Source organism: Colletotrichum fructicola, assembly GCF_000319635.2.
Source record: "Colletotrichum fructicola Nara gc5 chromosome Unknown KSG_Nara_v1_contig04, whole genome shotgun sequence".
In the NCBI taxonomy this organism is placed as follows: Eukaryota; Fungi; Ascomycota; class Sordariomycetes; order Glomerellales; family Glomerellaceae; genus Colletotrichum; species Colletotrichum fructicola.
Genome location: NW_027094054.1, coordinates 253,041 through 277,863, shown reverse-complemented (window position 1 = coordinate 277,863; position 24,823 = coordinate 253,041). Strand labels below are relative to the sequence as shown.

At 55.5% G+C, this 24,823-nt stretch overlaps 6 protein-coding genes across 6 annotated transcripts; 4 read left to right on the top strand and 2 right to left on the bottom strand.

The window, feature by feature from the left end:
• Positions 1-5,763: 5,763 nt before the first annotated feature.
• Positions 5,764-7,944, bottom strand: fbxw1-1 (Beta-TrCP; the record flags this gene model as incomplete). The annotated part of the gene is made up of 2 exons (XM_032019703.1): positions 5,764-6,751; positions 6,803-7,944. The coding sequence occupies 2 exons, from the start codon at positions 7,942-7,944 to the stop codon at positions 5,764-5,766; spliced, it is 2,130 nt and encodes a 709-aa protein (XP_031883200.1).
• Positions 7,945-12,570: 4,626 nt separating this feature from the next.
• CGGC5_v006828 (uncharacterized protein) lies at positions 12,571-13,065 on the top strand (the record flags this gene model as incomplete). Its single annotated transcript, XM_032019701.1, has 1 exon — positions 12,571-13,065. The coding sequence occupies one exon, from the start codon at positions 12,571-12,573 to the stop codon at positions 13,063-13,065; it is 495 nt and encodes a 164-aa protein (XP_031883085.1).
• Positions 13,066-14,429: 1,364 nt separating this feature from the next.
• On the top strand, positions 14,430-15,616 carry ADH6-2 (NADP-dependent alcohol dehydrogenase 6; the record flags this gene model as incomplete). The annotated part of the gene is made up of 3 exons (XM_032019700.1): positions 14,430-14,637; positions 14,687-14,915; positions 14,968-15,616. The coding sequence occupies 3 exons, from the start codon at positions 14,430-14,432 to the stop codon at positions 15,614-15,616; spliced, it is 1,086 nt and encodes a 361-aa protein (XP_031883086.1).
• Positions 15,617-16,753: 1,137 nt separating this feature from the next.
• CGGC5_v006826 (putative methionine--tRNA ligase) lies at positions 16,754-19,094 on the top strand (the record flags this gene model as incomplete). Its single annotated transcript, XM_032019699.1, has 7 exons — positions 16,754-16,925; positions 16,988-17,713; positions 17,764-17,858; positions 17,916-18,208; positions 18,258-18,289; positions 18,338-18,512; positions 18,569-19,094. The coding sequence occupies 7 exons, from the start codon at positions 16,754-16,756 to the stop codon at positions 19,092-19,094; spliced, it is 2,019 nt and encodes a 672-aa protein (XP_031883081.1).
• A 1,077-nt stretch (positions 19,095-20,171) lies between these two features.
• On the top strand, positions 20,172-22,235 carry CGGC5_v006825 (Heterokaryon incompatibility protein 6, OR allele; the record flags this gene model as incomplete). The annotated part of the gene is made up of 1 exon (XM_032019698.1): positions 20,172-22,235. One exon carries the CDS (start codon positions 20,172-20,174, stop codon positions 22,233-22,235), a length of 2,064 nt encoding a protein of 687 aa, XP_031883082.1.
• Positions 22,236-22,281: 46 nt separating this feature from the next.
• Positions 22,282-23,817, bottom strand: CGGC5_v006824 (uncharacterized protein; the record flags this gene model as incomplete). The annotated part of the gene is made up of 2 exons (XM_032019697.1): positions 22,282-23,415; positions 23,467-23,817. 2 exons carry the CDS (start codon positions 23,815-23,817, stop codon positions 22,282-22,284), a joined length of 1,485 nt encoding a protein of 494 aa, XP_031883083.1.
• Between the last annotated feature and the right edge of the window lie 1,006 nt (positions 23,818-24,823).

Sequence of the window (24,823 nt, the reverse complement as noted above, 5' to 3'; positions counted from 1 at the left end):
AGCAGATGGCCAGCAGAGAGACCACTGGACTGGACTGGACTGACTGGTTGGTGACTGGTGACTGGGCAGAGTTGAAAGTACCTTTGGCGACGGCTGGCCTGGCGTCACAGAGCTGGGCGCGTTGCGACCCGATCCCGCAGCGGCACTCGTCGTGAGGATGCGATGGTTGGATGGGATGCGTTCCCGAGGGAGATGGAGGCGCTTGCGAGTCTTCCCCGTTGTGTCCCTTAAATGTCGCTCTTGAAGCCGCTTGCGTGGCCGGTCAGGTTCTCTACTGGCTACCGGGCAAGCAAGGTTGTTTTTTGGCTTTCGGGATTGTGCAACCTAGAATCAACTGGGAATAATCCTCATTCTGGAAATCGATTCTCGAGGCGCCGTTCTTTGACAACAAGAATAATTCATCGCGGCTGGGTTTGAGCGGACGGCCGTACGACCAGACCTGTCAACCGAAGCCACATCACGCATGGAGCAGCATGGGCATCGTCCATTACCTGTTAACAGTTGACAGACAAATACATTGGATACATGACATCTGTATGTAAGCTTGGGCTACCATCGGGCCCCCCTTCCAAGCGAACCTTCCACCCTGATGATTGATGATGCGCACTGCAACCTCCGCCATGGGCTCGTGATGGCCGGCCACCAAGTCACCCGCGCAGCGTTTTCTCCGGCACATCGTCTTGGGTCGTTCAATGAACCAGACAGAATATTGAGGCTACTGCAATACAACCCCCTTCGCCCCAAACCTCGGTCGGCCCTTCTCCAGAGCCAAGCGCTGTCACATGGTCTTGAAGCAGCAAGACAGCCTTCCAAATTTCCAGATTGCTTTGGGCAGAGCCATTCAGAAAGAGCAACTGCTCCGGCATCACGTTGAGAGCGTCCCTGTGGAGAAAGAGTCGGCTGTCGAATCGAAAGATCCAGCCCCCATCCGCGCGCCTTAGGGATAAAATGTTGATCGATTTATTGATTGTCGCTGTCAAGGTCCACGGCTCTTCGGACGGGATATTCCCCCTCAATAAACCACACGCGATGGGTCCGCCTCTGACAACCCCGGGATCCATCTGACGATGTCATTCGGTTGCGCTGCCCCTTGCAGAAGAGTCATGTCCGCTGTCAACCACCGGGGCAGGCCCGGGAGAACGTGCATGTACATTGGTGCAACCATAACTTACTGTACCTATGTATGCGAGTTCGAAGACGAGGCCATCGACGACGGACGGGCACCGCTGGCTGACTGACATCAGCTGCTCCTGCAGAAGGCTAAAGCTGAGCAGAGGCCTGCTGGTCTGAGTGAGGCCTGCGTCCTACATGAATGACAGCTCCCCTTTCCAGGTTGAAACCCTGAAACTTTGACAGCGCATGCATCCTTCCTTCGTTCGCGGCATCCATCTGTACGGCAGACAGACATGTTGCTTGGCAGGGCCCTGGGCTTCATGCTGTAAGATCTAAAGATGACTGACTGTACACTTCAATCAATACCAAAGTAAATGCATGCAGATTCAGTTCCCTCTCATTACACTTTGCAGAGACATATCGCACAACAGAAGTCGACACCGTCCCAAACAAACACAGCTTCACAACGTCCCGTCTTCGCCGTGCAGCCGTTTCGAAACGTACCGTCCTCAGATTGAATTATGTCCAACTGATCTCATCCCTGCTTCACCTCGTCGCCCATCGCCAAACGGCCTTCTCCTGGACTGTTCCATGACAAAGTACCGTCCCCAACAGTTGCTGAGTCGAGATACCTACGACTCGGTTGTCCGTTCTTTTCTTCTCTTTTCCCCCCTTTCCGCCACCCGGCAATCCGCCCCCGTGCACCCTATCTGTGCATCAATGATCCTATTCCTAGAGACAACCAGGCCAGCCAAGCTGCTGACGCCCAGCCTTTGCGATCACACTTCTTCTCTTAGGGGGAGAGGTAATAACGACTATTTCCTCGTCCGCGCGCACACCCCCTATTAGACTCTTAGCTGCATGTCACTAAGGCAAAAGCCCTGGGGCAGCCACCATGTGCCGCCGCCGTCTAGCCGCCAAACCATCCCGGTCACCATTTTTATTCTGACGGAGATTAACGTTCATGCGCGAAGCCAAAATCACGACCATTTTGGCCCAAGGAAACGCGCTCCACGACCTGGAATCGGCTCTCGCCACGGAGAATAGGGAAGTGCCTCCATGGAAGAGCCCAGGTTGCCGATCTGCATACCTGCCTCTTTCAGGTTTCTTTCCTTCTTTCTGCGTACTCGTTCAGAGCCTGTCTGCGTTCGTTTTCGCCAGAGTCAGGTGGCCAACCGCCCCGTTCCCTGTCCACATGGCCCTGGACGACCTTGAGCTCGTGGTGCGGCGATCCTTGTGTATGCATAGCGTGTGAATGGTGGCTAGCAGGCGCAAAGAAGATCGTGGAGTCGTGAGACCTGGGGAAACCATCCTCTCCTCATTCTACGCATACCCAGTGCCACTGCTGCATGTCTCGCTCCAGACCAGTCCTCGTGGCATCCTATGTGTGCCCTTCCCGCCTTCTCCTCAATTTTACCTCGCAGATCGTCTGCAACGGTGCGAGCGGTAGCGCAGATCATCCCCATGGGACAATTAAAGAGAATTCCCACCAACCCTGATTGCACTACTACATACTCCGACAAAGTTCCCCTTTAGGGTCCCCCCCGAACTCGGGCCGGCTCCTCTACGGCGTCTCTGGCCCCAAAACCCCAGGCGCTGCGTCGGGCTAGAACGCCGCGGGAAGGAGAGCAGTAAGCCACAGCGTCGTGTGACCGAGGCGCGTCCGAAGAAGCCATCGTGAGAGAAGAATCAGATCAGGTCGACGTGGAGTTTCACTTTCTTGGACTGCGCTGCATCACAGCCGGCCCGACCGAACGGCGTTGCATCCGGCACCATCACGGCGGCTCTCTGTCGCGCGAGCAGCACTTTTAATATGTGATCCAAACTTTACTCGAGCCGAACCTGTTCGCTGGGTGCGGTTCGTGACAGCGGTCCCAGCCCAGCAGCTCAGGGGTTATTTCTTTGAGGCTGTGCGGGGAGGACGACAGGAAAGGAAGGTCGCTTCTGTGATACCTTCATCTGGTGTAGTATTGGGGTCGTTCAGCTTGGCATCTCTTCGGAGGGCAGTGTCCGGGTTGAAATCGCCCCAGACAATCTATGTACAATCCAGATGAAACTGGAGCTGAGCTGTTCAGCTTCCACGTGCTTGGTTCATGGTCTTGGTGGTGGTGGGTTTTGTGGAGGAAGAATGACTCGGGAACTGAGGCATGCTCAGCTGGCCCCATCTTGTGAATTCCTTTCTCGATGTTGGACAAAATTTCTTGGTTCCTGAAATTCTCACCTTGATTAGAAGTAAGGGAGCGGTCCTAAAGATAGGTCTAAGATCTCAACATTTGATTGTGTTCACGATGGGGAAGGAAGGTCGGACGAACGGTGGATCGGGACCTTGCAGGCCATGACGATAGAGAACACTGTCTGTGGCAAGTCTTACGAGCCAAGTTCCGGACGGTTCTAAAGATCTTCGGCATGATCATCGAATCGTTGCGCTAAGCAAGTTGTGTCAGGTTGGTCGAGCTGATCGTGACTTGGATCGCGGGTTTCCCGGTCCTCGGACACCGACCTGGCATGGGACAATCGAACAGATTTCGCGAATAGGCACGATTAGATCAGTAGGCATGCCTTTCCCATGCCGTCACGACTACCTTTCCTCCAGTATCTGCCCCTCTCGATGATATCTTGTTTGCCCTCGTTTTCGCCCTTGCTTCTATCTCTCTGGTTCATTTCATGCTATTCTTTCTCGTTGGTTCGCAGAGCCGTACGATAATCCGCAATCCACATGATACATCTAAGATATTACCACGTTGACATAAACAGCATGGACTTCATATAGATGCTATTCTAATTATGGATTTCTACGGACTTTTGCAAAGGTTTCCCGGGTTGCTTTCCGTTTGCGAGCAACAACAGCGCGGAATGCACACTGCCACCAGCATCCATTCTGAGAAACGCTTGAAGTTGAAGTTGAGATGAGTCTTGTGTCGAAGCTCCAGAAGCAGGTGGCATCTGTCGACCAAGTATCCGACTCACCATGGGACGCATCCAACTCGGACGACGAGATCGGCAGAGCATTATCAGACCGTGGCTTGGCGGAGAGAACATTCAGCTAGATGTACTTGACGAACTGCACGCCCACATGGCGAATATGCCCGCTTCAAAGATTCTCTCAGATGAGATTACCCTGTAAACGAAATCACTGACGATGCTTCGATAGAGCAAGCTGCGACAGCTCTCAAGCGGTATGGAAACATCTGCAACCTGCATCCTGGCGTCAAGATCGGAAGCTACCTTGCTTGTCCAGACGTCCGGCCGAAGAACAGAAAACGAAACCATATTCCGTCCCTTCGCCTCATCGTCGGCCCGGTGTTGCGCATCGCGACAGCTCAGACGACGGGACCAGTCTCCCTCGGCACCGAGTCCGCGACGAGAGAAACTCCAAACAACATTGACTCTCTTCCGCACCCTCGTGGACGCGTATGCGAGATACGCAGCGCGGTCCGGATGCAAGATGGCATGAACGAACCAGTGTCGCAAGACGAACAACACCAAAGCCAATCTCACAAGTCCAACACCCTCGAGAGAAGCCAGTCTGCAACATGCACTTTCCAAAGCCGCATCCCAATCCCCTCCCCCATCCCAAAGTCCGGTTTCCACATCCTCGCACCTCCCCCGTCAACCTATACCCCCGCCCTCCACAAACCGCCATCCGAGAAGGCCAGCAAAGAAAATCAAACGTGCTCAAATTGGTCCCCGGGAAAAAAGACACATCCCCAGCAGTTCGTAAAACCTGCCAAAACCTACCTAGACCCTATGGATCTTGCCTTGCGCCGGTCGTCGTCTCTCCCCACACGCACAGACTCGCTCGTTCGTTTGACTGGCACACGATCGAAAGCCGAGACGAAAGGTAAACACATTGCTCGAAACGAATGCCATGCAGCAACGCAAAAGCAAAAGCACCGGCCGGTTCGAAACGAAACGATTTCGTCCCATCTCACCTTTCGACCCTGAAACTTCAGGGTAGGTAGCTAGCGCGTGCCGGGCCAACACACACGCACAGCTTTGTGCGAACCCAAGTTTATTCGGGATTAAACGAATTAGGGAAAAGAACTAATGACGAAGAAAATCGGTGTACAACGGACTGGCTACCATCTCCTACAGATCAACGCTCCGGATAAGTTGCCTGGTGTCCTGATGTGCGAGGACATCCCCGTATGGCCGTTCTCAACACTTCTTCAGCTGCTCCACACCGAGCATTAGCGTGACCATATGTGACCCGGGTAGATGCTGTCTGCATTGGGCGAGGCAAGGCATTCACGGTAAAGCTTTGGACCTCGCTTGGTGATGGCGAAACAGAATCTATAATGCTTCTATCCAGTAGCCGTCTATGCAACAAAGCCTGGGATGCCATGCATGTCCAGTCCAAGAGGAACAGAACCGAGAAAAAGAAACAAGGAAGACATTCCTCACAAAATCCGAAATCCCGCATTCCCAATGCAAATGGAAGAGTACCCTTCTTCCCCAGTACGCCCCGGTCAAGAGTCTGCCGCGCTAGCAGATCCCCTTCTGCTTTTGTGTATGGTGTCTACAACTCCAAAAGTCCCCGAGTCGTGATGAAATCGAATTCGTTACGAGGGCGGTCCAGCCGTGCCGCTCTCAATATTAGTGTATTACGTAGGTGTCGTTGTCGAGTGTATGCTTCGTGAAAAGAGAAGTCTAGATGTATCCGCCGTCGATCATGCAAGCGCCGCCGCTCTCGAGATTCTCGATGCCCGGAACATCGGCGCCGAAGTCCATGATCAGGATCTTGGGGTCCTGACCAGTGCTGACAATCCGACGGTAGTCGCTCTTCGCGCTCAGCACCCAGCTAGCATGCCAACGCGGGAAGTCGAGCAGCTGCCGACCGGTCTCCATATCGAAAACCTTGATGTCGGTGTCGTAGCTGCCGCTGACAAGACGACCGCTTACAGAGTCGATGTGCAGGCTGCGCACAAGGTTGTCGTGAGCCTTCATCTCGCGGAGGCACTCGCCCGTGTTGGCGTCCCAGATGCGAATGACCTTGTCGTTGCCGGCTGACGCAACGTAGCGGCCATCCTCAGAGAACTGAGAGCACGCCAGACCCTTGGTGTGGCCCTGGAATTCACGGATGTTCTTGCCGGTGTCAATGTTCCAGAGCTTTACACGGAAGTCGCCGGAGCACGAGACGATGGTGTTCCCACGCATCTGAACGGCGTTGACAGGGCCGGAGTGCCCACGAAGTTGACGAAGAAGCTGACCTGTAGCACGGTCCCAGACGCAGATGCTGATGTCCTTGCTGCAGGTGATGATGTGCTTGTCGTCGAATGCGAGGTCAAGCACGGCGGCAGTGTGGTGACGGAGACGACGAATCGGCCGGTATCCAGAGCGGACGTTGTACACGATGCAAGTCGAGTCGGAGGAGCCCGTCACCAGGATGCGCTCATCGTACTGCAGGCAGAGGATGGATGCCTTGTGGTGAGTCGGGAAGGAAACCAGAGCAGGCGTCGACGGGTTTGCGCGCGGGTTGTCAGGCAGGGTTGCGTAGTGAATCGGCAAGCCATCTTCATCAATCAGCAAAGAAATGTCGTTGACAACTTCTGGAGGACCGATAACAAGTCGGCATTCGAACGTCCGCATGTCCCAAATGCGAATGGTCTTGTCACGAGAGCCAGTGATGATTTTCGATCTGTTCTATGGTCAGTAAACAGCAAAAGACAGTGCCAAGGCGACAACTTACTCATCAAACTGCAGGCAGTAGATACTATCCAAATGCCCGTTGAGATACACTGGTCTCGCCTTGCCCTCTTTCCACCGCAAGTCGAGCTCCTCCTTGGACTTGTAGATCTGCTTCCAATCAACACCGGGCGTGATGGCGGGCACACCCTGGCCGGTCCCCGGCTGAACGGGAAGACTGGTCGCATAGGTGCCCGTCTTTTCTCGCAGGAAGGACTCGCGCCAGACGTGCTGGTTTTGTACCATTCCCTGCCAGTAGCGGGAAACTCTACTTGCGGTGTTGAGCGCCGTGGCGTCCAAATGGGCGAGGACTTGGATGGCGAGCTCCACTGGGAGCTGGGAAATGAAGTCTGTCCTGCTGATGTTGGCGTCCTCCGCCTCCAGCTCGATTTCTGATTCGGCGCTTGTGACGGTAATGCCGATACCGCTCTCACGGTCGGTGAAATCGTCCTGGGATGCACGAAGCCACTTGTTCTGTAACATCTGGTTCTGCGCCGCGGCAGCAGCCTTCGCCGCGGCACCCGTGTGGTACGGGATGACGGGAGGCTCTCCGCCGATGCCGGGAAGGGGCATACATGGGAAACACTGGCCGGAAGAGGAGGCCTCGCTGTTGGCGTCGAAGCCATGGGATGACTTGGAGTGGCGGAAGCTGGCAGCCTGACGAAGGCGTTGCCATGGGAAGTGGGAGTGCGAAGTGGTCGGGCGGTGGCCGTAATGCTGACTCGGGATCTCGTGGTGAGCACCGCCGATGGAGTGTCGCTTGTGATGGACGATGCCCTTTAGCGAGACTGATGCCCGACGGATCATTCCTTTGATGCTTCCATTGCCTTGTGCTGTCGCGTTGGTACCCTGGGCCGGGTTCTGCTCGTTGCTGGGGCCGCCGTGGCTTCGTGATCGCTCGAGAGTAAGGTCTTCCATATGGCTGGCCAGGTCGGTATCGGCGTGGAGCATGAAGGACTTGCGCCGCCATGGGAGAGAGAGGCTCATGCTGCGAAGGCGGTGCTGTTGAAAGGAGGGTCTAGTAGTAGTTTGAAGCTGCTGTCCGCTGGCTTCGTCTTCTTGGATGGCGGAACTGGAGGACGGCTCGTCGTAGATGGCCTCCTGAGTCGGGGCCCAGTCGGAAACGTTGTAGATGCGTGGAGCCATCTCGTCGTCGTCGTCGTCGTCTTCGTCTTCGTCTTCTTCTTCGTCGTCGTCGAAAGGAGTGGTCGACGCTAATAATACAATGGATGAAGGTGTAATGAATCGAACGCGAGGTCGAAGTCGGATCGGCCGTCACCTTGTTAGAGAATATAAAGGCGTCCGTAGGGGAACAGGAAGAAGAGATCGAAACAAGACCCGTGGGGCAGGGCGGAGCGGTAGCACGAGGCGAGGCGAGGACCAGGACAGGACAGGACCTGGGATCATCACATGGTCAGTGGGAGGCTTGAATCATTTGTAGGTTGGCCTGGGCAGGGCAGACAGAGCATGGAAGGGAAGCCTCTTTTCTCCTTACCTGGGCGTGGTTTAGCCTCTTTTGCGGTCTCCCTTCTTTTCTTCTTCCTTATTTTTGGACCCCTTCCCAGACCTGACTGACTCTGTCTGGCGCGCCCGAAACTCGTAGCAGTCCAGGGACGACGGGACTGTCTCGGGCTTCGTTCCCTACCTTACCACCAAAGGGTGAGGTGGATAGCTGGGCAGGGTAGCGGCCGGCAATGGGATAAGGTACCTATCCGCAGTAGGTACAGTAGCGAAAGGCAGGGACCTGTACCCGTGGGAGCCAGTAGGAAGGCAACAGGGAGACAGGACGGGCAGCAGATTTCGGGGGGAAGAGGGCGGGAAGATGGGAGATGAGGTGCAGTCGCAGTGCAGGCGGAGGCGTGGAAATCACGGAAAGAGGCCGTTCCTGGGGGTGCTGGGGGGGTTTGTCCTTTTCCGGCCTAACGCCAGCAAGTACCTTAGGGGTGTTCGTTTCCCTCCCCGGGCTGCTCCTGCTGGCTTGCTGCTTGCTGCTCTCAGAATTTTTCAGGGTCCGTTTCTGCTTGAAGAAGGGATCGACTTTGCGGGCCAACCGGATCGGGGGGCTGAAATCGGGTCTGGCAATATGGGAAAGGAGCGGTGGAGAGGGGGAGAGAGAGAGAGAGTCGACACCACCAAGATGCTGGTGACGGGGACGGCGTGTGGGCGTGTCTTTGAAGAATGAGTTTGCCGTCGTCTGGCAATAACTAGCGCGCTCCTTGACTCCTTGACGCCGTGCGCGAGTCAACAAAGGAAAGAAGAGACGACACGATGGCCCGGTGTAGTCGGTCGCGTCAGGAGAAGTCAACACGGCGGGCGAGAGAGAGAGGGATGTGCAGAGGTATGCGCCTTTTCAGCCGGTGTGAGCCCCGTGGCCCTGTGTTTGTTGATCTCGGGGCAGGGCGGGCAGAATTCCAGACTCCGTAATGTTGATGTAAATCCTGCTAGCGTCTGCTGCAAGAAGTCTCAGGTACCCAGGCCTGCGGTATGTAGGTAAGGTATGGATGGTGTATGTACGATGCAATGCGGACTATTGTCTCCGATGTCGAAAAAGGGTCCTCTGCTCTGTGCTGTGGGTAGAGAAAAAGAAAGAAAAAAGCGCCAGGTCCTTTGGTGAAGAACAATCAAGGGAGGAGGCCGTTGCGCCGTAGAAGCGGTAGTACTTTCCTTTCCTTCCCTACGCCAATCTGGGGTACCGGGAACACGTTCGGTATCCAGAGACGTGGACGGGCTGGCCGACAAGCAAAGGGCGTCTTGTTGGACGTGCGCTGTTCTTGTTGTTGCAAAGTGAAGGGGGTGCTCCCGGGAACTGAACGGTCTTTGTATGTTTGGTACGTGTATGCAGGACCGGAGATGATGACCCTCCCGGGCTATATCTTCGCGTCTCGAAGTAAGGTACTATGATATGTATGGAATCTACTATGCCCGGTCAGCCTGAAGGATGGTGACAGCGACGGAAGACATGCGTCAACATCAACTCAGACAGCGAGTCCCGTGGGCAACCACCGTGGGGGCTCTGGAGGGAAGACGGCAGCGTGAGGTAAGACGGTGGCTTGCGCTGAGGGCATACTTGATGCACCTCAGTCAATATTGACGCGATGTTGGGTGAGGGTCCAGCGTCTTTGACGTTGTAAATGTTGAAACCGCCGCACCAAACGTCGTCTCCCAGCCACTACAACCTTCCCAATAACCTGTTGCATTGTTTACAATTTCTTTATTGTTGATTCGGGAGATGGCAGCCAGCTCGTCGCAACCCTCCACTGCAACACCGCCGGAGTTTAGCGCAACGTGCGCCTGCTTTTTGACCTTCAGCTAGCAAGTACGTACACGAGGTCCCATGTCCATGTACACACTACACCACGTGAGCTATCGCGAAAGTCATGTTTCCGCAACTTCAATAGACTGTCTTCTGGAACATGTTCCTTTCCTGCCATCATCTTTCGTCTAACTCGATACGGGTAGCATCAACAACGCCAAACCAACTCGCCTGCCGTATGCTCAGGCTTATTGCCAGAGAACTACGGAATGCCTCCTTTCGTGCCACAGTGACATCGATGAAGCGCAGTCCTACCCCTGGTTCCCTGCAGATGCGCCCCTAATGCACCCTGAAAATCCCTTCGCCCCTGCTGGGTTTTGGTTCTTCCAAGCGACACCAAAAGCAACAGTCTCAACGGACCGACGGGCAGAAAATATGTGAAGCCAATCTCTGTTGTTTTCCTGCCAGATAAATTGTTATGATCGACTTTGCTGCAGTCGCGCTTTCTTTTCGCAATACGAACCGTAGAACCGTGTAGTGCGCAATAGCGGGTTTCTCTTTCTTTCTTTTTTCCCGATTTTATCTGATTTCCCTGCTTCAGCACCCAAACCCGCCAGAGACCGAGATGGCATCTGACTCAAACTGGAAATGTTCTGCATCCCCTCTTGACTCAGATTACGGGCTTGAGGGCATAATCTCTGTCTGATCATCGTCTAGCATCATTCCAGATACCTGTTGTTAGACCACTAGGAAATGAGAGATGGTCACCCTTTACACCGCATGCCAAATGCTCGCGGAAGACCGACATTGCGGGTGTTAGTCGATGTGATGTCTGAGATCATCGGCCATTGTTCTCCGAGGTGTGCTGTAGGGGCAAAGAAAGCGACCGTCATTTCCACCCAAATTTTCGCCAGAGCTGACACATCGTGTAGACTGCACAAACTAGCCAGACGACATGAGTGCTCGAGATTGCTACCCCTTCATCGAGTTGCTCCTGTGAAGGAGTGTCGTCTGAAGCCTCCGACTCCTCGGTATGCGGGACCTTACCCTCCTGTTCTGCTCTGCGCAGTAATTTGCTCTGTCTCTTAGCGGCCCGCTTCTCTATCCTCCTCGCCTTTTGATCAATCTTTGCTTGCCGATTAGCTTCCTGTATAGGGCCTTGTATTTCTCCCGCTGTGGATGGTCTCGGTTGTTGTGCTACGTCCTTGAGCAAGTGTATTAATGCCTCAGAGCATCTTAGAGGCTGTCTTTCAGCATCTCGTACCACAAGCATGAGTAGAGCTTGCAGACAGAAGCGTGCATCGTTCCCCGCTGCATGGAGATTTGCGAAAGGAATTTGTAGAGCATCGAGCAGCTTCTCCAAGCCATACCGATAGTACAACTGGAGAGGAAACTGGGCAGCTTTGTTCGTGTCAATGATATAAAGCGATCGGTTTGCAAGGTTGATGTTGAGTTGGTGGATGATCTTGAGGTCTGAACTGGTTCCATGTAAGACCAAAACGGTATCCCGGTCAGCATCGATCAAGGCTTCAACTTTTGGCTTCAGTTCTTCAATCGTAATAGATTGCGAAGTTCCAAACAAGAACCTTTTCGAGGCTCGTCTGCTATACCGGGAATTTCCAACGGTGAATTGATGAGACATGATCATTTGGCTATGATCTCTTGAAGCGGGGGTTGATAGTGCACTTTCAAGGTCGCGAGTGTCCAATAGGGAAATACCAACGTGAAGTTGTTGGTCTGGGAGAAGTTTCTCATATCCTTGAAAGGTGTCAATGTCAAGCCCGACGAACAGGAAATCTTTCATGGGAGTCTTTTGCAACCCCTGTGCCGGTTTTGACAGAGGAAGCGTAGGTAGGCTGGTTTCGACGTCACCATAATGCCCCAGTAGCTGTCGAAGGATGAGAGTCTCGTCTCTCAGGATGCCGGTATGCGATGGTAGCGGCGACGCAGAATCAGAAGACTCTGATTTCAAGTCTGACTCCATGAGTGCAGGAGATAGGCCGGGTGTTGATGTTGCAAGTGAATTACCTCGAGTTCGATATCGTCGTTGCTCTAGGGCAGCCTCAAGCCCTCTAAGCGCAGATGAGGGTGCTTTTTGTTGTGCTTGCGCTCAGTTCTTTTTATTCTGTGTCTTACCAAGTTGTTCAAAAGGAACTCTTCTTCACACCTAAGCTTCTATACCAATATTTTTAGCCTCGATCTCTCAAGGTCAGAGAGAACGTGTGGGTGCAGTTCCCTGATTCGATAAAGCAGGGGCCAACTGCCGTCGGCTCCGGCAAGCAGGAACCCGCGGGGCCGGGGAAGCCCGCCGGAGCTTCGGTTTTTCCATGTCCCCCCATGACGAAATGTCCAGTCCATCAGGGTTCCCGTCACGCGAGAAATCCCCTTGATGAGACGAAACCACCAGCTCCGTCCCCCTCAATTGCACTCTTCCTGCCTTTCTACTCTTCTCTAGGTCGAATCACAGTTTGTCGCAGAGACTCGTCAATACCGGAACATCACAATTGGACGCCGCGGCAATGCCTCCCAAATCAGCAGTACAGTACACCACGGCCGGCCGACAGGTCCCTCTCTTTTACAGAGTCTTCTTCCTCGCCATCGAGCCTATTTCCGCCCTCGTCGGTGCCTTCTTCGCCCATTTCCGACAGGACGAATACCTCACACTCACTCACGCCATATCGAAGCCCGACGTCATCCCTCAGGGTACCACGATCGTGCTCTCTCAGCTTGCGAACCTCTACCTCCTCTTCGCCCTCAACGAGGCCCTCGTCCTCCGCTCGACGAACGATATCCGGGTTTGGAAGACCGTCCTGTTCGTCCTGCTGGTCGCCGACCTTGGGCACTTGTACACCGTCCGAAGCCTAGGCCCCGAGGTCTACTACAACTTCACCAAGTGGAACGCCATCGACTGGGGCAACGTGCCTTTTGTCTACCTCGGTGCCTCCATGCGCACCGCGTTTCTGGCCAATGTTGGGCTCAGCGGTCGACGCGTTGTGGCTAACAGACAGCAATAAGGAGCTATGGGTGGCAGAGCTGTCCAGATGAATAAGCCGATGGTTGACAGGGGTGGCATTATTGCTGGGCGGAGGACCGCCCGAACATTGCACCGAGCCCGAGCCCGCCGACATTCGGTCAGCACAACGCCGCTGCCGAGGACGAAAACATCGAAAACTCATCGGGGATAAAGTTTTGAAGATGGCCTGCATGCAGACGATGTCCCGAGTCGATGGAAGAGTTGATGAGGGATGCAAGCAGGTACAAACCCGAGCAAATACCGACATGCTGGAATCCGGAACCCCATTCGACCGGCATAGCGCCCTCCTGAACGGCCGTCCGGTTCGCTTCAACCAGGAATACTTACAGCACAGCTCAGGTGGTTGGTTGGAGTCATTTGCATGACACATTGAGGCTCGGAGACGTGTACCGAGATACAGCGAAAGCGGCCCCCGAGCAGCGAGGTTGACCCTCCGACCATGGCTCTTTGGTATAGCCAAGCCCGATGTTATCTGTGACTGCGGTTTTCCAGTCGACCTCGTCGAAGATCGGAACAGAGACGGCGGGTTCTAGTTGGTGGGAAATTCGGCAGCCGGTCTCGGAAAATCCCCCGGACAATTTCCCTTCCCCAAGCCGCGGGGGAAGCCACATTGGGTCGGGTGGATTGTGCGGTGCAATTGGCGGGCAATGGTGGGGTTTCATCGCGGGGCACGGCACGATGGATGGGATGGAGCAACAATCAGAAAGAGGACAAGCGAAGCCAGAAACAAAATTCAGCAGACCGATTTCACAATCATGGGAACATGCGTCACCAGCGTCGCCCGTCGATAACTCCAGCCAGGCACGTCCGTGCTGCCTTCATTCGGCAACATATCCACGGACATGCGGATGAAGCCACTGGCTCGGCATCGTGAAAGTCGGACGAGGGACGCATATAAGCAATGGGGATTTTCTCGAGGGGAAATTCACCCGAGTTCCTCCCCCCAGCAGGCGCCTAGCCTTGCCTGGGCCAGGGTCCCGCCCCAGTCCTCCTCTTCCATCCATCCATCTCGCACGGGATGACATTGCGGCGCGACGTTAGCCCCTCCTTGTTCGTCGCAGTTGGTGGTGCCCCTCATCCAGGGATCACTGGACTTTGCTCCACGCGCCGCGACGACTGAGGTTGGAAGGTGGGGGTGTTGCTTGGGGGTAGCTATACGATGGCCAGAGGTATTTCATCCGCCGCCGTCCCTCTGGTCTGCCCTTTAGCTGTTTCTGCCTCTTCTCTTCCCCTTCCTTCCTGCCTTGACAATCTACTTCTTCACGCAGCCCATAGGTTTCCCGCTGCCGAACGAGCTGATTGACCCTCTACACACACTTCAACTGCACATCCATCACAGTCACGATGGCCAACATCCCCGAGAAGTTCACCGGCTTCCAGGTCAACAGCGCCGAGACCTGGCAAGACTTCAAGAAGCAGCAGTTCGACCCTAAGCCCTTCGGAGACTACGACGTCGATATCAAGATTGAGTGCTGCGGTGTCTGCGCCAGTGATGTTCACACCGTCAAGGGTGACTGGGGTGCTCAGCCCTACCCTCTGGCCGTCGGCCACGGTGAGTCTACTCCAATTGCATCTCAGACCGCGAGTACTAAGATAGCCAGAAATCGTCGGCAAGGCTCTGAGAGTCGGCCCCAAGGTCACCAAGATCAAGGCCGGTGAGCGTGTCGGTGTCGGTGCCCAGTCCTACGCCTGCCTCGACTGCCGCCAATGCAAGAACGACAACGAGACATACTGCAAGGAGCAGCTCGACACCTACGGATCTACCTTCCCTGACTCCGGCGCCATCTCACAGGGCGGCTACTCCTCCCACGTCCGCACCCACGAGCACTGGTGAGCTCCCTCAAAGCCACTTGAGGATAAACCCCATACTGATATCTGCTAGGGTCTTCCCCATCCCCGAAGCCCTCCCGAGCACCCTCGCCGCGCCCATGCTTTGCGCCGGTTTGACCGCCTACAGCCCTCTCATCCGCAATGGTTGCGGTCCGGGCAAGAAGGTCGGCATCGTTGGTATTGGTGGCATTGGTCACTTCGGTGTCATGTTCGCCAAGGCCCTCGGCGCCGAGGTCTGGGCCATCTCCCGCTCCCGCTCAAAGGAGGCCGACTCCCTCAAGATGGGCGCCGACGGCTACCTCGCCTCCGGCGAGAAGGGCTGGAACGAGCCTCACAAGATGACGTTCGACCTCATCCTCAACACGGCCAACTCCTTTGAGGGCTTCGACCTCTCTGCCTACCTCAGTCTGCTCGACGTCCACGGCAAGTGGGTTTCCGTCGGTCTTCCGGGAGGCGGCGGCATCACCGTCCGCAACCAGGACTTCCTGCCCAACGGCTGCTTCATTGGTAGCTCGCACTTGGGCAGCAGACGCGAGACGCTGGAGATGTTGCAGCTGGCTGCGGACAAGGGCATCAAGACGTGGGTGCAGGAGGTTCCCATCAGCGCGGACGGTCTGAGGAAGGCTATGAACGGTATCGAGGACTCCAGTGTCCGTTACAGGTATTGCTTGACCAATTACGAGGAGGCGTTTGGCCAGTAGAGGGGTTTATAATGTGTAGCGCATGTCCAAAAGAATACCATTTGATGACCAATGAGCATGTGAGAGGTCTTTTATGATGCCGGTGATCGTTGACGATGAGTCGCGCGTCGCTGGAGAGGTACATTCTGACCCGTTTCGCTGGCCATCAGCCTATACATGTCAATGGTTGAGCCTATGAGTACGCCAACGGCAGACAAGACTCGTCAAAGCTTTTGCATGCGGGAGCCTGGTCAATTGGGTTTAATGGCGCCGCCTGTTCGGACGAAGAGGGTCTCTTCTTGGGCGTCCTTCTATCACCAATAACGGCCATCACCATTCATGAACGTCGTGTTAGTCAATTCTTCAGCTGAGTCGCGTCTTAAAATCCAATCCATTGAACCATTAAATAATTATTCAGTCCCCCAGCTTGTTGAAAGACGTATTAGAACACCGTAGATGAGATATACACAGGTGGCGTCAAACAGTTCCTCATGGTGTTGCAAGAGGATACAGAACCCTACTTACACGGATAAGTATGGATATGTCCTCATCCCAGCATTAAGAATTGGGATCAAAGACTACAGATAACATTCCGAAATCACTACATGATGCGGAATGCAGTTGTTCGCCAACAGCCAAGCCGCATCTAATGTTTTGGTTGAGATGGCGAGATCAGACCGAAGTACACCGAGCGCAGGTGAACTCGGGGAACGGACACAACCCAGTGGACCCTGAGGTGCTAAACACAGGGCGTCAGCGCCTTCCGCTGCTCAGTTTGCGCCCTGCGCTCCCTGTAACCGTTGAAAATTTAGCAGGCCCGGCTGGAGACTGCCCCTCATCCCAATCGGGAATAGTGCGGGGTTGTGGCTCTTGCGTCAATCAGAGTCAGAGTCAGCGACGAGGTGCGGAAGGTGCGCTCTGCGTGACTCCTTTCCCTTCTGTCGCTAGTCGAAGCCACTGTCTTTTGTCTCCGTCGTCCGTCTCCCTCGCTTCCCGGCTTATCTGAAGCAACCGACATACGAATACACGAACAAAGACACCGGCATTACTTGAGCCACTTGTTCTGCTACCAATTGACGCCGCCCCGAGGGCATCATCCCACCGAACCGGTCAAATCTTTCGCAAACCCCACCAACACCAACGATCGCATACCTCACCATGGCGCCCACCGAGCCCATCTTGCCCGTCAAGGGTAAAAACAACATCCTCATCACCTCGGCCCTGCCCTATGTCAACAACGTCCCTCATCTGGGTAACATTATCGGCTCTGTGCTGTCCGCCGACGTCTTCGCTCGTTACTCTCGCGCCCGCGGCAACCCCACCATCTACAGTACGTCGCAAGCCCTCCACACCTGCTTCATCTCCGTCCACGACTGACGATTTTACCTCCAGTTTGCGGCTCCGACGAGTACGGTACTGCGACCGAGACGAAGGCACTAGAGGAGGGTGTCGACCCTGCTACCCTCTGCGCCAAGTACCACGCCATTCACAAGGGCATCTACGACTACTTCGACATCTCCTTTGATATCTTCGGCCGAACCCCCACTCCCCAACAGACCGAGATTGTCCAGGACATCTTCACCAAGCTGTGGAAGAATGGCTACATTGAGGAGCGCGAGACTATCCAGCCCTTCTGCCCCGTCGAGGCTCACAACACCTTCCTCGCTGACCGCTTCGTTGAGGGTACCTGCTCCGTCTGCAATTACGACGGCGCCAGAGGAGACCAGTGCGACAAGTGCGGTAACCTGCTCGACCCCTTGGAGCCCGAGACCGACCCCAACGCTGGTGCCGACGACGACGTCGCCGCCAAGGCCACTGGCTGGCTGATCAACCCCAGATGCAAGCTCGACGGAGCTACCCCCGAGAAGCGCAAGACGAAGCACTTGTTCTTGAAGCTTGATGCTCTTAAGGATGAGCTTGTCAAGTGGTTCCAGTCTTCCAGCAAGAAGGGCGCCTGGAGCAACAACGCCGAGCAGATCACCCAGGCTTGGATCGACAAGGGCCTGAAGCCCCGTGGCATCACGAGAGATCTGAAGTGGGGTGTGCCCATCCCCACCGGCGAGGTCGGCGAGGACTACGCAAGGAAGGTGTTCTACGTCTGGTTCGACGCTTGCATTGGTGAGTAGCGGGTATATGTCCCTTTCCCGCTCTACGGCTTACCCGTCTAGGCTACGTCTCCATCACCAAGAACTACACCGACGGCGACAACCTCGAGGGCAAGAAGTGGGAGCAGTGGTGGAAGAACCCCGACGATGTCAAGCTGGTAAGTGACGCGCGCGCTACGCACGTATTCAAAGAGCTCAGAACTGACCTTTGACAGTACCAATTCATGGGCAAGGACAACGTCCAATTCCACACTATCATCTTCCCTGGATCCCAGCTCGGCACAGGAGAGAACTGGACCAAGCTGCACAAGATCTCCACTACGGAGTACCTCAACTATGAGGGCGGAAAGTTCAGCAAGTCGAGAGGTGTTGGTGTCTTCGGCAACCAGGTTCAGCAGACTGAAGTTCCCGTTGATGTCTGGAGATACTACCTCCTTGCCCGCCGCCCAGAGACGTCCGACTCTGAGTTCATGTGGCAGGAGATGGTTGATGGCAACAACAACGAACTGTAAGTCTCTCAGCAGCTCGACTGTCGGTTCTAGCTAACAGTTTTACAGCCTCAAGAACCTCGGTAACTTCTGCCAGAGAGGTGAGCAAGCCCCTTCGCGTCATCGTCGACATAGCTAATACTTTGCAGTGAACAAGTTCTGCCAGGCCAAGACCAACGGCGCTGTCCCTGACTACACCAAGTACACGGATGATTACCTGAAGAACCACGTTGTCGAGGTCAATAACCTCCTCAGCGAGTACATCAAGAACATGGAGGACACCAAGATGAGAGCTTCCCTGCACAGCATCCTGTCGATTTCTGCGTAAGTGCCTCTGAAATTAGGTATCGCTCAGCATCGGCCGCTAACAGTCGACACAGTCTTGGAAACAAGCTGCTCCAGGACAACAAGCTTGACAACAAGCTGCTGACCGAGGAGCCTGACCGTTGCGCTGCCGTGGTCGGCCACGCACTGAACCAGATCAACCTCATTGCGTCTCTGGTCAGCCCCTTCCTGCCTAACACATCCAAGGCGATCTTTGAGCAGCTCGGTGTCGACAGCCAACCTACTATTCCTGATAGCTGGGTTGTCGATCCGATCAAGCCCGGCCACAAGCTCGGCGAGCCTAAGCATCTCTTTTCTCTCATCCCTGCCACCAAGATCGAGGAGTGGAAGGACGCTTTTGGCGGCGAGGAAGTCCGCAAGCAAAAGGAGGAGGCTGCGGCGAAGGCTGCTGCCAAGAAGGCCGCAAAGGAGGCCGACAAGGCCCGCAAGAAGGCCAAGAAGGAGGCCGAAAAGGCCAAGGCTGCCGCGAGCGTGGAGTCTGGCGAGAAGAAGGCTGAGGCTGACCCGGCGATCGAGTCAGTAACGGAGGCCATTGCGAAGGCGGACGTCCACACTTCCTAGACGACGATGACTAAGACCAAAGACGACAAGGATAGCGAGGACGACGGCGGACGACGACGAGAGAGGACGATGGTCGGGGGGGCAAATGGCTTTTAACGAGAAAGGACGACAGCCGGTGAAATGAGGGCGAGAGTCGGTGAAAGTGAAAGACAATGATAGTGAAAGACGATAATGATAAGAAACTATGACAGTAAGAGATGACACTGGTGAAACCCGATGTAGATGAGAAACGACGTGATAAGAAACGACGACGACGACGACGACGACGACGAGGGTAGACGAAGAGGGTGATAGACGAGGAAGGCGAAAGCGAAGGTGAGGGGCGACGCGAGCGAGGGACCAGCAAGGCGAAGCACGAGAAAGATAATAGACGAGCAAGGTAAAAGACAACAACGACGGCGACGGCAACGGCGAAAGAGAACGGGGGTGGGAGACAACGACTACGAGAGGAATAGACGATACATGCGAAGGACGACGATGGCGAAAACGGACGAGACTAGAGACGAGGACGAAGACGATGATGTTGAGAGGGGTAGGGACTATAAAGAAGTTAGTCCTGTGACGAGAGTCAATTCCTAGGCCAATACGCGCACTTACTTTACTCATTGGTGTTAGTTGCTGTGGGCATGAATCTGGCTTGATGTCTTGCCTGTCATCACCTGAGTCCGATTTCTCTTGCTCATCTCTAGGGCCCTCGATGGCTTGGCACAGAACAGCCTCCAAGCGGATGGATGGCCAGCAAGCAGCCGTTGAGAACGGGGTCGTATTTATCAAGATGAGTGAACGGTCGAAGCGGGTTGCGTGGCTAAGGTAGTCAACTTCAACGAAGCAATTCAAATTCAGTAACAAACATCAACAGTAGATACAGGCATGCCTATGTTCCGATTGACCTGGAGCTAACTGGTTCTGGATATGGCCAAGCAAAGGTTGTCCACCCCTGGCTGCCCAGCCTGCAGGATAACAGGCAGACGAGACACTTTCAGCTCCTGCACCGCCGTACTTCAAGGTCTCCGTTTCTTCCTCTCCCTACTCCTAACCGCTCGATCGAGTATCAGTCGCATCACTTTCATCAACCCAATGGCTACTTCCGAGTCATTTACCTATTCCTCAGCAGTGAGCGCCAGTCAGTTCCGACTGGTGAACATCCAAGCTGCCCGCGAGGGTCCTCTTGAAACGCAAGTCGCAACATTCTCGCTCGCAGCGCATCCGAAATACTACACATTGTCGTACTGTTGGGGAGCCGCGGATTTCGACTCCGATGAGGCGGACCAGGCCCCTAGATTCTCCAGCATCGCTGTCAATGGGAGAAATTTCCCAGTACGGGAGAATCTGCGCGATGCTCTTCTCCAATTACGACAGAGCTTTCCAGACGCTTGGTTCTGGATTGACGCCATTTGCATCAACCAGGACGACAACGCCGAGCGCTCGGCGCAGGTTGCTATCATGGACAAGATTTACACCAAGTCTCATTCGACTGTCGCGTGGATAGGAAGGGAGAAGCCGGGCTTGGAAAGAGCTCTTGAAGTCATTATAGCCAGGCTTGAGACATGGTACAAGTGGTCGGATGCCCCTGGTATCAGCTATTGGGAGGTGAACGCGACTCAAGACTATGAGCCCCTAGCTCGAGCAATGGCAGGGATCCCGGACCTAGCTCTGGAAGACTGGATGGCACTCGAAGGCATATATGGGCGGCGCTGGTTCCGGAGGCTTTGGGTCGTACAGGAGGTCGCGCTGTCCACCGAGGTCATCGTCCTCTGCGGGATTCAGCAGATACCGTGGCCTGCCCTGGGGGAGTTTGCCTGGCTCACGATGAACTCCGGGTCACTATACCGCGGCCAACAACTCATGGGCGAAAACGGCCTCCATCGGCAGGTTGACATGGGTATCATGAACGCGACTGCGATCAACACCTGTCGTAGCTGGTGCGACTACTACAGAGATCTCTATTCCCGAGATCCGAGTAATCCGATACGCCCTGGGGTTTTCACACCCGAAGGCTACATCACTATTGTCCTATTCCCGAAATGGGAAAAGGCTTTGGAGGACCTGCTCGATAACACCTCGACCTTTGAGAGCACTGATGGCAGGGACCAGATTTATGGACTATTCGGAATGCTCAAGTTCATCGCCGAGTTTGAAAAGATTCTCGCCGAGTTTGAGAGGCACCGCGACGATTTCGTGGACTTTGGGTTCGATGACGCCCTGATCAGTGTGGACTACGACATACCATTGCCGGACCTTTACACCAGAGTCACCAGCCAGATTGTCGGGTCTGGACGACTGGAGCTTTTCACGCGGGCTGGCGTGGCTTATGAGAGAATGGAAGGTCTTCCGTCTTGGGTGCCCGACTTCCGCGGGACCATTGTGACGGATCTGGCGCAAGATGCTTCCAGGCATGCCGGGAACGCAGACCTGGGGATTAGAATTGTGGGTGACAAGCTGTACTGTCGAGGTTTCAAGGTCGGCGCCGTGCCCGAATCGACGGACTTTCTGGCACAGGCTCTGAGCGGCCAGGCGAATCCTGTGTATCCCTTCACCAACCGGCCCACGGTGGATGCATATTGGCGCACGCTCGTGATGGACAAGAAGGAGCCCATGAGCCGACTCCTGGGAGCGCGTGATGAGGTGGGACTATCATTCCGCGAATGGACGGTTTCCTGCATGCTTCAGCTTGCCATTGCGCAGTTACAGGCTGGGATGGACTGGGATGATGTGGAGGAGAGCATGAAGGATTTCGATGAAACGGCAGCCATGGACACGACCGGGCTATACCCCGGCACGAAAGACCTGAAGGCTCGGCTAGGCATACTGGGTTACTTGGGAGAGGCCGAGGAGGCGTCGAGAGAGGAGAAGAGGGCGGTCATAGAAAGGGCAGAGGAGCATCTCCGAATCTGGCAGATCCATTCTTTGCATAATAATCGATTGTTCACGCTTCTTGATGGGGGACATATGGCTCTGCTAGACAACTCCGCAGCTTTGGGAGACGAGGTATGGATTCTGAAGGGGCTGCAGCTGCCGCTGCAGATGAGAAGGGTGGAAGGGGGTAACTTTGTCATAGTCTGCGATGCATACGTTCACGGCATCATGTCCGGTGAAGCGATCACTGACGAGGTCGTGTGGGAGGATATTTGCTTTGTCTAGATACACATTTCTTTTTACTATTATCATTATGTGGAGACGCTCATGTCTACTTGGACTCGACGGTCTTCTTCTCCTCGGGGGGATACACCACAATGCGGTCGATGTCGGCACCCTTGAAGTCGAATCCGTTCCACAGACCGCCGATGGTGATTGTGTTGTTTGATCCCTTGTCCAAGGTCAGGTTCAGCGGCGTGGACAGGATGATGCCCTTGTGCGTGTCGCGCTGGTACAGAGACTCGACCTGTTGCTCGTTGCCGTTGACGATGACGCTCGCGATGCGGCGCAGCTGCCACGATCCTCCGATGCGGTCGGGCGTGCCGCCGGGCTGGTCGCCGAAGCCCATGTCGTCCGTGTTCTGGTAGTAGAACGACACCCACTGCGGCTCGCCGGCGCCCTCGATGCCCTCGAAGGTGACCTTGCTGTCGTTGCCGTAGATGCCCGTGACGATGGTGCCGCCGCTGGCGAAGTTGGCCTCCTGCTTGAAGGCGTTGCCGGAGACGGTGGCGGAGTCGTGCGCGGCGTAGGTCGTTCCCTCGATCGGGGTGACGACGCCGGTCTTGACGTCGAGGTCGTAGATGTCGTGCCACTCGACGTGGACGGACTTTTTCTCGTCGTCGACACTGAGGGGCAGCCAGATGTAGCGGGACTCCCAGAGGGAGTTGGAGTCCCACTGGTCGCCGAGGTAGAGGTAGGTCGTCACCTCGGAGCCGTTGATGCGCAGGGAGAAGCCGGACTGGGAGTTGTAGGTGCGGGTGTACGAGTCGGAGACGAAGAAGGGCTGGGACCAGGGGCCGGCGAGGGAGTCGGCGCGGAAGGCGACGACGTTGTTGGGGCGGTAGCCCGTCTTGTGGGACATGAGGGCGTAGTAGCTCGAGTCGGTCTGGATGATGGTCGGGGCCTCGAGGTCGTACTTGTCGAAGCGGTGGACGACCTCGGTGACGTTTGTGAGCTCGTCGTTGAAGGAGCTGAGGTAGACGTCGCGGCCCTCGCGGCGGTCACCGTTGGAGTAGAGGGCGTAGGAGCGGCCGTCCTTGTAGTCTGTGAAGATGCCAAAGTCCTGGGACCAGTTGCCGAGAGGCGCCGTGGCGTCGACGAAGGTGTAGGGCCCGCTGATGTTTGGGGAGGTGGCCAGGCCTTGGAGGAGGAGACCGTAGGTTGAGTTGTCGGCGTGCCACCACATCTGGAGGAGTTGTTAGCCAATCGACCATGTGGAAAGATGAAGGTGGCGTACATGATACTCCCCGGTGGGCTCGGAGTAGACCACCTTGGGACGCTGGATGATCATGTCCGAGTCGATGTACGGGTGTCCGTCAATGGGCTCGAGTGCCTTGCCGTGAAACTCCCAGGTCGCCAGGTCGTCGGAGCTGTAGACGGAGACACCGCCGCCCTCCTCCTGGCCCTGGACCTTGTACTCGCCGAACCAGAAGAACTTGCCCGTGTCGCGATCGATGGTGACGCCACCGGCGTGGGCGTTGACGAGGTTGCCCTCGGTATCACGCCATCTGCCGCCGGGGACGATCCACTTTGCGGACGCGAGCGAGGCGAGGAGGAGGCCCGTCGAGAAGAGCTTCGTGAGCGCCATTTTGAGGACGTGATGGTCGAAGCAAGCTTGGCTAGCACTTTGACTTGAGGCGTGGCTCTCTGAGCTTATTCTTCGTGGGATGGGGCCTTCGAATGCGACAACAGGGCTTTTATATTGACTTCATGACTTCTTGCGGTGCGGCCGAGACGGACCGGCAGGCATTGGCCCGAGGACCGAAGACTCTGTGCCGGGCCATTGAGAGGCGGCGTGGGAAGCTTGGGAGTCTGCAGAGAGCGGATGATCGTGGCTGGGGATGCCAAGCTGGACGAAAGCTGGAGAATTTTCCCGTTGGTGAGGGTTGGGCGCGGTGGTGCGGGGGAAGCTATGGAAGGTTCATCAGCTTTCATATGAAGTATTTCCCAGTTGGAGCTAGGGGAAGCTTGGGAGACCCAGGGGGCATTCGGAGTGCAGGGGTTGTGGTGTTACCGTGAGTTGATGCGGGTGAAGTGCGCGATGGCGTGCGGGGTTTTAGCGTCTGGGGCGTCGCATCCTTCTGTCCCGCGCCCTGGAAACGATGCCTTTTTGAGGCCGGGGTCCGCCTGGGGTTGATGTCATTTCGGTGCGGTGAAGGGCTTGAGGACGAGGGAAGAGAACAGGTGGCTGGCTTGGCAGCCGTTGGATCTGTTGACTGAGTTGACGCTGGTGGGTGTTGGTAATGAAAACTGACGGCTTGGATTGTGTGAATGGGGTCATGATGAGCCAAGTAGACCCGACTGCTTGGCAGAGGGTTAGCAGACAACCGTCGGCTCATCTTCACCGGCCGGGTTGACCTTGTTGACCTTGTTTGCTGGGACTGCAGACACGAGATGAACGAGTGAGATGCCAGAGTGATGAATGTTACGCTGGTCCACCGGGGCACATGATCCGAATGGGTCAATTGGGAGCGAGAATCCATGGACGAACGGGACTCTGCCAGTGAGTCGCTTGGATGAGCTCGCGGGCTCAAAAAGGCAGAGATCATCAGGGCTATCTGTGTTCACTTGCGTTTGCTGGGACGGGTGGACGA